We start from the raw sequence: 13,768 nt of genomic DNA, 5'->3' as shown, positions 1-13,768 counted from the left end.
TAGTATAAAGACCTATAGTTTTCTTTTCTTCAAATGTCCTTGTGAGATGTTGTTATCAGTTTATATTGGCCTTCTAAAATGAGGACAAAGAAGCACAGTGGATGAGAATCCGCCTGCCAATGCAGGAGACACGGGTTTGATCCATGGTCTGGGAAGATCCCACATGCCGCAGAGCAATTAAGCCCGTGCACCACAACTACTGAGCCTGTGCTCTACAGGCTGCGAGCCACAACTACTGAGCCCGTGTGCTGCAATTACTGAAGCCCACATGCCTAGAAGCCCGTGCTCTGCAACAAGAGAAGCCCTCGCTCGTCGCAACTAGAGAAAGCCCGGTCGCAGCAGCGAAGACACAACACAGCCAAAAAATAAATAAAAAGGAAAAAAAACTGTAAACTGATTTGAAAAATAAATAAAATGAGGACAAAGAAAGGGAATTATTTCCCCTTAGAAAAGTAATGCCCTTTTTTGTTGAGAGTTGCCCATTCCCCAAGCATTCTGATTACTCATGGTTACACCGTGTTTGGCTTTGGACAGCACCTTGTGTATTAGCTTCATCCTTTGAAAATTTTTATTTATTTACTTATTTAAAAATATTTATTTATTTACTTATTCATTCATTCATTTTTGGCGGCATCGGGTCTTAGCTGCGGGACGTGGGATCTTTCGTTGTGGTGCATGGGCTCTTCATTGCGGCGCTCGGGCTTCTCCCTAGTTGTGGTGCATGGGCTTCAGGGTGCGCAGGCTCAGTAGTTGTAGTATGCGGGCTCTCTAGTTGTGGCGCATGGGTTCCAGAGCACATGGGCTCTGTAGTTGCAGCATGCGGGCTCTCAGGTTGTGGTGCGTGGGGCTCAGTAGTTGTGGTGCATGGGCTTAGTTGCCCCAAAGCATGTGGCATCTTAGTCCCTGACCAGGGATCGAACCTGTACTCCCTGCTTTGGAAGGCGGGGTCTTAACCACGGGACCACCAGGGAAGTCCCAGCTTCCTCCTTTTTTAAACTATAGACTGGATTAAAATTCAGTTGCATTTTCTGAAAAGAGTATTTGTTGAGGTATGGTAAATATTGGACCATGGTGAAAACTCAAATTAATGATTCAACTTCTTGGTTATATATACATATGCAAACTGTTTGCAACTTTGTGATTGTTGGAGTTTTGTTGCAAATGGAACATGTGCATTGATGTTTCTCAGTAAATGATGAGTGATGAAGCGGAGTTTACTGTAGGGCCTGAAAACCAAATGGAACTTTGTGGAGAACCCGAGAATCCTTCTTCATCTAAGGAAAAGCTGAGTATGGACCTGCTGTCCGTGAAACAGGAACAAGAAGGAGGATCCTCTGTTTGGGCCTCATCCATGTCCATGGAAGATGGTAAGAATGACTGTTCTCACCTCCTCTTCATGGTCTTAGCCAGTAGAGTCTGGATTCTGCCTCCTACACTTTACTGGAGCTGTTCTCATCAATCTCACTAGTTTTGGCTGAGATTGCTATTAATTTCTCAGCCATATTTGACGCAGTTGTTTACTCTCTCCTTCATGGAAACTTTCTGGGATTGCTATATTCTGTGACCTACTGGTTTTCCTCTCATATTCGTAACCCGCTTTCATTCTTTTTTTCTGCTTACCCTTGTCATTTTCCCTGTAAATATTATTGTAAAGATTCCTGAATCCCACCATTTTTTCTCTGTCTACTCCCCTCTGACATGATCTTTCAACAAGATACTACAATAGCTTCTTATCTGATCTGATTGCTATTCTTGCTAGAGTCTGACCCTCACTGTCTAACCCTGTAGCCGGAGTGATCATGTCAACACAGAAATGAGATCACGCCACATCCATGCTGAAGACCCATCATCACCTTTCCTAGGCACTCAGAACACAATCTGAGCTCCCGACCCTGGTCTCCCAGCTGTGCACGACCTGGCCCCGCCATCCTCTCCTAACATGTGGCCTGTCGTCTCCTCCTTGCTCTCTCTGCCTCTATCCTTTGCTCTGTGCTCCCTGGCCAGTCCCCTCCCCGGGGCTCTGCACGTGCCCTTGCCGCAGCCTGGAGCTCTTCCTCTGCACGTGCACAGGCCGGCTCTCTCTCCTCCTCCAGGCTCTGCCCAAAGGACACCTCCTCAGGAGGGCCTTCCCGACCACGTGGTCCGCTGGGGCTCCCCTCCTGCTCTCTGTCCCATCCCTGCTTGCCTCTTCCCTAACACGAATTCCAACCGTAATAATTCTGTTGGATCGTTGTACACTTACTGCCTGGCGTCCCCATGAGCATGGAAGCTCCATAAGGGCGGGGATTGCTGGCGTCTGTCCTGTTGGCTGCCGCTCCCCGGCTCCTGGCACGGCGCCCGGCACAGAGCAGGACGAGTCAATGGAGAAGAGGTGTCAGACCTGGAGTAAAAAGAAACTCAGGTTTCTGAGAGAGAAAAGATGCATGAGGAAGATCTTATACTGACAGGGATTTGGGGTGGGGTGACGGGGGCCATACAGAGCCTTCAGGTCTAGTGGCCACCACCTGTGTTTCCTCAGAACTTTGGAGGGAGAGAGGCGGGAGTTTGGCGGGGGGTGGCATGTAATCTGATGTCAAGCTCGGTAGAGCATGGCATTTCATAGGTAAAGGACAGAAATCATGCCACCAAGTGAGACTTGCTGCTTTTCAGCTTGTAAAGCACGAGCTGCAGCTCAACCCTCAGCACCAGGGACCTGAGCCTCTTTATTCGTTGTACTGTCTTACGTGGTTTCCATATGTGTTCATGGTGCCATGAAGAGAAGAAAGTGCGTTTGTCATATTACTTCCTGAGCCCAATTTGAGGGGTCTCAGGCTCCATCTGGTACATCCTCTTGCTTTATGAAACAATTTCCTCAAAACTGAGGAGCACCGGGTGGTCGCTGTGGGGTTGCCATAATGCACCTACGTCACAGCTCCACTTGTTAATTTGGTTTCCAGATGTTACCGTCACTCACGATGTTCATGAGAAGATGGAAAATGGTCAAATCTCACCCGATGGCTTCTTGTCAAAATCTGCTGCCCCAGAGCTTATGAATATGGCAGGAGATAGTATCCTGCCCGACCAAGTGGATTGCCTGTCTGATGATTTCACTAGTCTCAGGAAAGATGACCTGATGCACAATCCTGGTAGTAATGCAGTCATAGGAGGAACCAAGAACTGCAGCGTCTCTGTAGATGATCGAAAAGTCTCGGTAACATCTGCTTTGGAAACTGGGCCAAATACATCGCAAATAACTCCTGCTATGGCACAAGGAATCAATGCTGATATAAAACACCAGTTAATGAAGGAAGTTCGAAAATTTGGGCGAAGTAAGTAGTGAAAGACCATCTATCAATAATATAATGGAGGTCCCTTTCCGTTTAGGATTCAGAATAGATTCAAGGTATCTCTTTTTTTTTTAATTGGAGTGTAATTGCTTTGTAATGGTATGTTAGTTTCAGCTTCACAACAAAATGAATCAGTTATATATATACATATGTTCCCATATCACTTCCCGCTTGCGTCTCCCTCCCTCTCACCCTCCCTATCCCACCCCTCCAGGTGGTCACAGAGCACCGAGCTGATCTCCCTGGGCTATGCGGCTGCTTCCCACTAGCTATCTACCTTACGTTTGGTAGTGTATATATGTCCATGCCTCTCTCTCGATTTGTCACAGTTTACCCTTCCCCCTCCCCATATCCTCAAGTCCATTCTCCAGTAAGTCTGTGTCTTTATTCCTGTTTTACCCCTAGGTTCTCCATGACATTTTTTTTTCTTAAATTCCATATATATGTGTTAGCATACAGTACTTGTCTCTCTCTTTCTGACTTACTTCACTCTGTATGACAGACTCTAGGTCTATCCACCTCATTAGAAATAGCTCAATTTCATTTCTTTTTATGGCTGAGTAATATTCCATTGTATATATGTGCCACATCTTCTTTATCCATTCATCCGATGATGGACACTTAGGTTGTTTCCATCTCTGGACTATTGTAAATAGAGCTGCAACGAACATTTTGGTACATGATTCTTTTTGAATTATGGTTTTCTCAGGCTATATGCCCAGTAGTGAGAGTGCTGGGTCATATGGTAGTTCTATTTTTAGTTTTTTAAGGAACCTCCATACTGTTCTCCACAGTGGCTGTATCAATTTACATTCCCACCAACTGTGTAAGAGAGTTCCCTTTTCTCCACACCCTCTCCAGCATTTATTGTTTCTAGATTTTTTGATGATGGCCATTCTGACTGGTGTGAGATGATATCTCATTGTAGTTTTAATTTGCATTTCTCTAATGATTAGTGATGTTGAGCATTCTTTCATGTGTTTGTTGGCAGTCTGTATATTTTCTTTGGAGAAATGTCTATTTAGGTCTTCTGCCCATTTTTGGATTGTGTTGTTTGTTTTTTTCTTATTAAGCTGCATGAGCTGCTTATAAATTTTGGAGATTAATCCTTTGTCAGTTGCTTCATTTGCAAATATTTTCTCCCATTCTGAGGGTTGTCTTTTGGTCTTGTTCATGGTTTCCTTTGCTGTGCAAAAGCTTTGAAGTTTCATTAGGTCCCATTTGTTTATTTTTGTTTTTATTTCCATTTCTCTAGGAGGTGGGTCAAAAAGGACCTTGCTGTGATTTATGTCATAGAGTGTCCTGCCTATGTTTTCCTCTGTAAGAGTTTGATAGTTTCTGGCCTTACATTTAGGTCTTTAATCCATTTTGAGCTTATTTTTGTATATGGTGTTAGGGAGTGATCTAATCTCATACTTTTACATGTACCTGTCCAGTTTTCCCAGCACCACTTATTGAAGAGGCTGCCCTTTCTCCACTGTACATTCCTGCCCCCTTTATCTAAGATAAGGTGACCATATGTGCGTGGGTTTATCTCTGGGCTTTCTATCCTGTTCCATTGATCTATATTTCTGTTTTTGTGCCAGTACCATACTGTCTTGATTACTGTAGCTTTGTAGTATAGTCTGAAGTCAGGAAGCCTGATTCCTCCAGCTCCGTTTTTCGTTCTCAAGATTGCTTTAGCTATTCGGGATCTTTTGTGTTTCCATACAAATTGTGAAATTTTTTGTTCTAGCTCTGTGAAAAATGCCAGTGGTAGTTTGATAGGGATTGCATTGAATCTGTAGATTGCTTTGGGTAGCAGAGTCCTTTTCACAATGTTGATTCTTCCAATCCAAGAACATGGTATATCTCTCCATCTATTTGTATCGTCTTTAATTTCTTTCATCAGTGTCTTATAATTTTCTGCATACAGGTCTTTTGTCTCCTTAGGTAGGTTTATTCCTAGATATTTTATTCTTTTTGTTGCAATGGTAAATGGGATTGTTTTCTTGATTTCACTTTCAGATTTTTCATCATCAGTGTACAGGAATGCCAGATATTTCTGTGCATTAATTTTGTATCCTGCTACTTTACCAAATTCATTGATTAGCTCCAGCAGTTTTCTGGTAGCATCTTTAGGATTCTCTATGTATAGTATCATGTCATCTGCAAACAGTGACAGCTTTACTTCTTCTTTTCCAATTTGGATTCCTTTTATTTCCTTTCCTTCTCTGATTGCTGTGGCTAAAACTTTCAAAACTATGTTGAATAAGAGTGGTGAGAGTGGGCAAACTTGTCTTGTTCCTGATCTTAGTGGAAATGCTTTCAGTTTTTCCCCATTGAGGACGATGTTGGCTGTGGGTTTGTCATATATGGCCTTTATTATGTTGAGGAAAGTTCCTTCTATGCCTACATTCTGCAGGGTTTTTTATCATAAATGGGTGTTGAATTTTCTCAAAGGCTTTCTCTGCATCTATTGAGATGATCATGTGGTTTTTCTCCTTCAATTTGTTAATATGGTGTATCACGTTGATTGATTTGCGTATATTGAAGAATCCTTGCATTCCTGGAATAAACCCCACTTGATCATGGTGTATGATCCGTTTAATGTGCTGTTGGATTCTGTCTGCTAGTATTTTGTTGTGGATTTTTGCATCTATGTTCATCAGTGATATTGGCCTATAGTTTTCTTTCTCTGTGACATCCTTGTCTGGTTTTGGTATCAGGGTGATGGTGGCCTCGTAGAATGAGTTTGGGAGTGTTCCTCCCTCTGCTATAATTTGGAAGAGTTTGAGAAGGATAGGTGTTAGCTCTTCTCTAAATGTTTGATAGAATTCGCCTGTGAAGGCATCTGGTCCTGGGCTTTTGTTTGTTGGAAGATTTTTAATCACAGTTTCAATTTCAGTGCTTGTGATTGGTCTGTTCATATTTTCTATTTCTTCCTGATTCAGTCTTGGCAGGTTGTGCCTTTCTAAGGATTTGTCTATTTCTTCCAGGTTGTCCATTTTATTGGCATAGAGTTGCTTGTAGTAATCGCTCATGATCTTTTGTATTTCTGCAATGTCAGTTGTTACTTCTCCTTTTTCATTTCTAATTCTATTGATTTGAGTCTTCTCCCTTTTTTCTTGATGAGTCTGGCTAATGGTTTATCAATTTTGTTTATCTTCTCAAAGAACCAGCTTTTAGTTTTGTTGATCTTTGCTATCGTTTCCTTCATTTCTTTTTCATTTATTTCTGATCTGATTTTTATGATTTCTTTCCTTCTGCTAACTTTGGGCTTTTTTTGTTCTTCTTTCTCTAATTGCTTTAGGTGCAAGGTTAGGTTGTTTATTCGAGATGTTTCCTGTTTCTTAAGGTAGGCTTGTATTGCTACAAACTTCCCTCTTAGAACTGCTTTTGCTGCATCCCATAGATTTTGAGTCGTCGTGTGTCCATTGTCATTTGTTTCTAGGTATTTTTTGATTTCCTCTTTGATTTCTTCAGTGATCACTTCGTTATTCAGTAGTGTATTGTTTAGCCTCCATGTGTTTGTGTATTTTACAGATCTTTTCCTGTAATTGATATCTAGTGTCATAGCGTTGTGGTCGGAAAAGATACTTGATACAACTTCGATTTTCTTAAATTTCCCAAGGCTTGATTTGTGACCCAAGATATGATCTATCCTGGAGAATGTTCCATGAGCACTAGAGAAAAATGTGTATTCTGTTGTTTTTGGATGGAATGTCCTATGAATATCAGTTAAGTCCATCTTGTTTAATGTATCATTTAAAGCTTGGGTTTCCTTATTTATTTTCATTTTGGATGATCTGTCCATTGGTGAAAGTGGGGTGTTAAAGTCCCCTACTATGAATGTGTTACTGTCGATTTCCCCTTTTATGGCTGTTAGTATTTGCCTTATGTATTGAGGGGCTCCGATGTTGGGTGCATAAATATTTACAATTGTTATATCTTCTTCTTGGATCGATCCCTTGATCATTATGTAGTGTCCTTCTTTGTCTCTTCTAATAGTCTTTATTTTAAAGTCTATTTTGTCTGATATGAGAATTGCTACTCCAGCTTTCTTTTGGTTTCTATTTGCATGAAATATCTTTTTCCATCCCCTTACTTTCAGTCTGTATGTGTCTCTAGGTCTGAAGTGGGTCTCTTGTAGACAGCAAATATATGGGTCCTGTTTTTGTATCCATTCAGCCAATCTGTGTCTTTTGGTGGGAGCATTTAGTCCATTTACATTTAAGGTAATTATCGATATGTATGTTCCTAGTCCCATTTTCTTAATTGTTTTGGGTTCGTTATTGTAGGTCTTTCCTTCTCTTGTGTTTCTTGCCTAGAGAAGTTCCTTTAGCAGTTGTTGTAGAGCTGGTTTGGTGGTGCTGAACTCTCTCAGCTTTTGCTTATCTGTAAAGGTTTTAATTTCTCCATCAAATCTGAATGAGATCCTTGCTGGGTACAGTAATCTTGGTTGCAGGTTTTTCTCCTTCATCACTTTCAATATGTCCTGCCACTCCCTTCTGGCTTGCAGAGTTTCTGCTGAGAGATCAGCTGTTAACCTTATGGGGATTCCCTTGTGTGTTATTTGCTGTTTTTCCCTTGCTGCTTTTAATATGTTTTCTTTGTATTTAATTTTTGACAGTTTGATTAATATGTGTCTTGGTGTATTTCTCCTTGGATTTATCCTGTATGGGACTCTGTGCTTCCTGGACTTGATTAACTATTTCCTTTCCCATATTAGGGAAGTTTTCAACTATAATCTCTTCAAATACTTTCTCAGTCCCTTTCTTTTTCTCTTCTTCTTCTGGAACCCCTATAATTCGAATGTTGGTGCGTTTAATGTTGTCCCAGAGGTCTCTGAGACTGTCCTCAGTTCTTTTCATTCTTTTTCCTTTATTCTGCTCTGCAGTAGTTATTTCCACTCTTTTATCTTCCAGGTCACTTATCCGTTCTTCTGCCTCAGTTATTCTGCTATTGATCCCATCTAGAGTGTTTTTCATTTCATTTATTGTGTTGTTCATCATTGTTTGTTTCATCTTTAGTTCTTCTAGGTCCTTGTTAAATGTTTCTTGCATTTTGTCTATTCTATTTCCAAGATTTTGGATCATCTTTACTATCATTATTCTGAATTCTTTTTCAGGTAGACTGCCTATTTCCTCTTCATTTGTTAGGTCTGGTGGTTTTTTCCCTTGCTCCTTTATCTGCTGTGTGTTTTTCTGTCTTCTCATTTTGCTGATCTTACTGTGTTTGGGGTCTCCTTTTTGCAGACTACAGGTTTGTATTTCCATTGTTTTTGGTGTCTGTCTCCAGTGGCCAAGGTTGGTTCTGGGTTGTGTAGGCCTTCTGGTGGAGGGGACTAGTGCCTGTGTTCTGGTGGATGGGGCCGGATCTTGTCTTTCTGGTGGGCAGGTCCACGTCTGGTGGTGTGTTTTGGGGTGTCTGTCGACTTATTATGATTTTAGGTAGCCTCTCTGCTAATGGGTGGGGTTGTGTTCCTGTTTTGCTAGTTGTTTGGCCTAGGGTGTCCAGCACTGTAGCTTGCTGGTCGTTGAGTGAAGCTGGGTGTTGGTGTTGAGATGGAGATCTCTGGGAGATTTTCGCTGTCTGATATTATGTGCAGCTGGGAGGTCTCTTGTGGCCCACGGTCCTGAAGTTGGCTCTCCCACCTCAGAGGCACAGCACAAACTCCTGGCTGCAGCACCAAGAGCCTTTCATCCACACGGCTCAGAAGAAAAGGGAGAAAAAGTAGAAAGAAAGAATTAGTAGAAGTAGAAAGAAAGAAAGGAGGGAGGGAGGGAGCAAGGAAGGAAGGAGGGAAGGAAGGAAAATAAAGACGATAAAGTAAAATTAAGATAAAATATAATAAAGTTATTAAAATAATTATTAAGAGCAAAATAAACCCAAAAAACAAAAAAATGGATGGATAGAACCCAGGAACAAATGGTGGAAGCAAAGCTATACGGACAAAATCTCACACAGAAGCATACACATACACACTCACAAAAAGAGGAAAAGAATAAAAAATCATAAATATTGCTCTCAAAGTCCACCTCCTCAATTTGGGATGATTCGTTGTCTAAAGGAGGGAAGGAAGGAAAGAAAGAACGAAGATAAAGTAAAATAAAATAAAGTTATTAAAATAAAAAGTAATTATTAAGAGAAAAATTTTTAAAAAAAGGGACGGATAGAACCCTCGGACAAATGGTGGAAGCAAAGCTATACAGACAAAATCTCACACAGAAGCATACACATACACACAAAAAAAGGAAAAGGGGAAGAATCATAAATCTTGCTGTCAAAGTCCACCTCCTTAATTTGGGATGATTCGTTGTCTATTCAGGTATTCCACAGATGCAGGTACATCAAGTTGATTGTGGAGCTTTAATCAGCTGCTCCTGAGGCTGCTGGGAGAGATTTCCCTTTCTCTTCTTTGTTCTCACAGCTCCCAGGGGCTCAGGTTTGGATTTGGCCCCGCCTCCGCGTGTAGGTCGCTGGAGGGCGTCTGTTCTTCGCTCAGACAGGACGGGGTTAAAGGAGCCGCTGATTCGGGGGCTCTGGGTCACTCAGGCCGGGGGGGAGGGAGGGGCACGGAGTGCGGGGCGGGCCTGCGGCGGCAGAGGCCAGCGTGACGTTGCAGCAGCCTGAGGCGCGCCGTGCGTTCTTCCGGGGGAGTTGTCCGTGGATCCCGGGACCCTGGCAGTGGCGGGCTGCACAGGCTTCCCGGAAGGGAGGTGTGGAGAGTGACCTGTGTCGGCACACAGGCTTCTTGGTGGTGGCAGCAGCAGCCTTAGCGTCTCATGCCCGTCTCTGGGCTCCGCGCTTTTAGCCGCGGCTCGCGCCCATTTCTGGAGCTCCTTAAGCAGCGCTCTGAATCCCCTCTCCTCGCGCACCAGGAAACAAAGAGGTAAGAAAAAGTCTCTTGCCTCTTCGGCAGGTCCAGACTTTTCCCCGGTCTCCCTCCGGACTAGCCGTGGTGCACTAACCCCTTCAGGCTGTGTTCACGCCGCCAACCCCAGTCCTCTCCCGGCGCTCCAACCGAAGCCCGAGCCTCAGCTCCCAGCCCCGCCCGCTCCGGCGGGGGAGCAGACAAGCCTCTCGGGCTGGTGAGTGCCAGTCAGCCCTTATCCTCTGTGCGGGAATCTCCCCGTTTTCCCCTCCGCACCCCTGTGGCTGTGCTCTCCTCCGCGGCTCCGAAGCTGCCCCCGTCTGCCACCCGCAGTCTCCGCCCGCGAAGGGGCTTCCTAGTGTGTGGACACTTTTCATCCGTCACACCTCCCTCCCATTGGTGCAGGTCCCGTCCCTATCGTTTTGTCTCTGTTTATTCTTTTTTATTTTGCCCTACCCAGGTACGTGGGGGGTTTCTTGCCTTTTGGGAGGTCTGAGGTCTTCTGCCAGCGTTCAGTAGGTGTTCTGTAGGAGTTGTTCCACGTGTAGATGTATTTCTGGTGTATCTGTGGGGAGGAAGGTGATCTCCGCGTCTTCCTCTTCCGCCATCTTCCCGGAAGTTCCTCTCAAGGTATCTCTTGAGGTGCATTTTTGGGAAGTACTGGGTTTTCACATAATTTAAAATGATTCCTCTGGCTTTACCTAAAAAAGACCCAATACACCTTTCTCTCTCTTTTTCCCCTTACTTACTGTAATAGTTTCCTTTTGCTGCTGTAACAAGTTATCACAAACTTCGTGGCTGAAAACTGTATTATCTTCGAGTTGTGGAAGTCAGATCTGAAATGATTTTCACTGGGCTAGCAAGAAGGTGTTGGCAGGCCAGGGTTCCTTCTGCAGGCTCTAGGGAGAATCTGTTTCCTTGCCTCTTCCAGCTTCTACAGGCTGCCTGTGTTCCTTCGCTCGTGGGCCCTTCCTCCATCTTCAAGCCAGCAACTTAGCCCCTTCTCTCGTCTCTAACCTCTGCTCCCACCCTTACATCTTTTCTTTCTGACCAGCTCTACTGCCTCCCTTTTATAAGGATATTTGTGGTTACGTTGGGCAACATGTATAAACATGGATAATCTCCCCATCTCAAGAGCCATAACTTAATCACATCTGCAAAGTAAGGTCTCTTTTGCCATATAAGGTAACATGTTCACAGGTTCTCAGAATTAGGACATGGACAACTTGGGGGGCCATTATTCAGCAGGCCACATTTAATTAGTGTTTAGAGTTTCCGTAGCAGATATGTGCGGATATCTTGATCTGAGTGTTTCAAATACAAACTATACCTAACTTTCCACACACAAGGAATGATTACTGATGATGTGTAAAGATTGAATTTTATTTTTCATCCATATTTTTAAAAATACTAATTTTTTTAATATCTTCAGAGTATGAAAGAATTTTCATTTTGCTTGAAGGAGTGCAAGGACCTCTTGCAGTGAGGAAACAATTTATTGAATTTACCATCAAGGAAGCTGCAAGGTGGGTGTAAAGAGGAACTCTTCATTGTGTTTTTTGAAGCAGGAGGGCTACCCAATGCAAGACAGGCGGAGGGATTGGTTCTGCCTTGCTTTTCTTTTTTGTTTTAATTAATTAATTAATTATTTGGCTCCATTGGATCTTCGTTGCTCCACATGAGCTTTCTCAAGTTGCGGCGAGCGGGGGCTACTCTTCATTGCAGTGCGACGGCTTCTCATTGCGGTGGCTTCTCTTGTTGTGGAGCACGGGCTCTAGGTGCACAGGCTTCAGTAGTTGTGGCACGCGGGCTCAGTAGTTGTGGCTCACGGGCTTAGTTGCTCTGCGGCATGTGGGATTTTCCCGGACCAGGGCTCGAACCCGTGTCCCCTGCATTGGCAGGAGGATTCTTAACCAGTGTGCCACCAGGGAAGTCCTGCTTTGCTTTCCTAAGCCCTGGCCTTCAGTCATAACTACGGCTGTCTGCAGAGGCGTCTAGATTAATACTACCTGAGGCCAACTCATTCATCCAGGTCTGTGGAGCCTTTTGCACTCCTCACAGTCTGAGGTGGGCTTGGGCTCTCAGCTGGTAATCTCGGTATTAGCTAAGCCCTATCTTTACACGGACATACATTTTCTATTTCCCATGTGAATGGCCAGTCCCACGTTGTATCCCACACGGTGCCTCACGCATCATAAATGCTTTAAGGACCTTTTGGATAATAAAATTTCTTTTTCGTTTTTAGGTTCAAAAGACGAGTCTTAATTCAGTACCTTGAGAAGCTACTAGAAGAAATAGAATCCCATCACCTTCCCAACAGCGTTTAATCACATCAACAGCAGATCATGATGTTAACGCAATGACCAAGGAGGAAAAAAGAATAAGTGTTCTGTGCTGTAGGATAGAATGGGATATTGTTGATTATCCTACGATGTTTTAGTCAAGGGAACTGCCTTCCAGAGGCTAAGAAAAAGCAGTGGAGCTTTTTGTTTTCAGTTTATCTGGCGGGAAAAGCTGGCTTTTGCCCTATGAGTGTTCTTTGAAAGTATTAATTGGTTATTTTGTTGTTACTTTTCCCAATTGAGGAAGGTGATGTTATTAATCCAGCAGGTTAAAATCAGTAAACCCTGTCGCCCCTACCACATGTGATAAGGGTTCACTCTTGAACTTGGCCGTCCTGGGCATTTCCAGAGTGACTAGGGGCTACGTGCAGGTGGGGCACTACTTGGTGCTCTTACTATGTCCTTTAGAAAGAATAGGTGTTCAGAGGCCAACTGGTAATCTTGTGTGTGCTGAACAAAGTTTTCAACCGTTCCTAGTTGTGCCTTTAAAACCATGCAAGATTCAGGACAGTTTGGATCAAAGAGTAAGAAAGCTGCTATTTGGGTAAGTTATTTCTCCGTGGGCGGGTCACGGGGAGTCACCAATCTACCTCCAACTCTGTTCTATTTTGTCTAGAGACATTACAAAGTGCACCTGAGGCTGCCTCAACCCCTGACATTTGTTCTCGCATGTGACGACAGAAAGTCTTCAGGGGGACTTGTGCATTCTGTGCTTCAGAAGCAGTAAAAGACAAAATAATGCATATATTTCCTTTAATGTTTATACAAAGGTTTATATGGGGCAGTATTGTTATCTTTGTGTTAATATGCAAAAATTTAAATGTGCAAAGAGATTCTGACATTGCATATATATATCATTTTATTGATTTTTCACAAGGTCCCTGATGCTAGAGAAATTTCTAGTTTTCTGTTTCTTCTGCTTTGTTATTCCTTCCAGAAAAAAAAAGTGCACACTGTTGGGTTTTTTAAAATAAATTTATTATTTTTTGGCTGCGTTGGGTCCTCCATTGCTGTGCGCGGGCTTTCTTTAGTTGCCGCGAACAGAGGCTACTCTTCCTTGCGGTGTGAGGGCTTCTCATTGCGGTGGCTTCTCATGTTGTGGAGCACAGGCTCCAGGAATGCAAGCTTCAGCAGTTATGGCACACAGGCTTCAGTAGTTGTGGCACACGGGCCTAGCTCCTCTGTGGCATGTGGGATCTTCCCGGGCCAGGGCTTGAACCCGTGTTCCCTACCTTGGCAGGCGG

General features: G+C 43.5%; 1 protein-coding gene across 2 annotated transcripts; it reads left to right on the top strand.

The window, feature by feature from the left end:
• Nucleotides 1-2,566: 2,566 nt before the first annotated feature.
• Nucleotides 2,567-13,301, top strand: LOC132594529 (integrator complex subunit 6-like). Of its 2 annotated transcripts, none has more exons than XM_070044706.1 (3): nucleotides 2,567-3,308; nucleotides 11,645-11,708; nucleotides 12,428-13,301. In XM_070044706.1, exons 1-3 carry the CDS (start codon nucleotides 2,969-2,971, stop codon nucleotides 12,507-12,509), a joined length of 486 nt encoding a protein of 161 aa, XP_069900807.1. In that variant the 5' UTR covers nucleotides 2,567-2,968; the 3' UTR covers nucleotides 12,510-13,301. The 2 variants fall into 2 exon arrangements, with proteins under 2 accessions (XP_069900807.1, XP_069900806.1); XM_070044705.1 differs by having other exon boundaries at nucleotides 11,615-11,708.
• Nucleotides 13,302-13,768: the final 467 nt, after the last annotated feature.

Source organism: Globicephala melas, chromosome X (assembly GCF_963455315.2).
Source record: "Globicephala melas chromosome X, mGloMel1.2, whole genome shotgun sequence".
NCBI lineage: Eukaryota > Metazoa > Chordata > Mammalia > Artiodactyla > Delphinidae > Globicephala > Globicephala melas.
Note: the sequence above shows the minus strand (reverse complement) of the source record. Positions and strands in the feature narration are given on the sequence as shown.

Coding starts and splice junctions, on each gene's coding strand:
- LOC132594529 (XM_070044705.1), top strand. CDS start 2,969: ATGGAAAATGGTCAAATCTCACCCGATGGCTTCTTGTCAAAATCTGCT. Junction 3,309..11,614: donor AGTTCGAAAATTTGGGCGAA/GTAAGTAGTGAA, acceptor TAATATCTTCAG/AGTATGAAAGAATTTTCATT. Junction 11,709..12,427: donor ACCATCAAGGAAGCTGCAAG/GTGGGTGTAAAG, acceptor TTTCGTTTTTAG/GTTCAAAAGACGAGTCTTAA.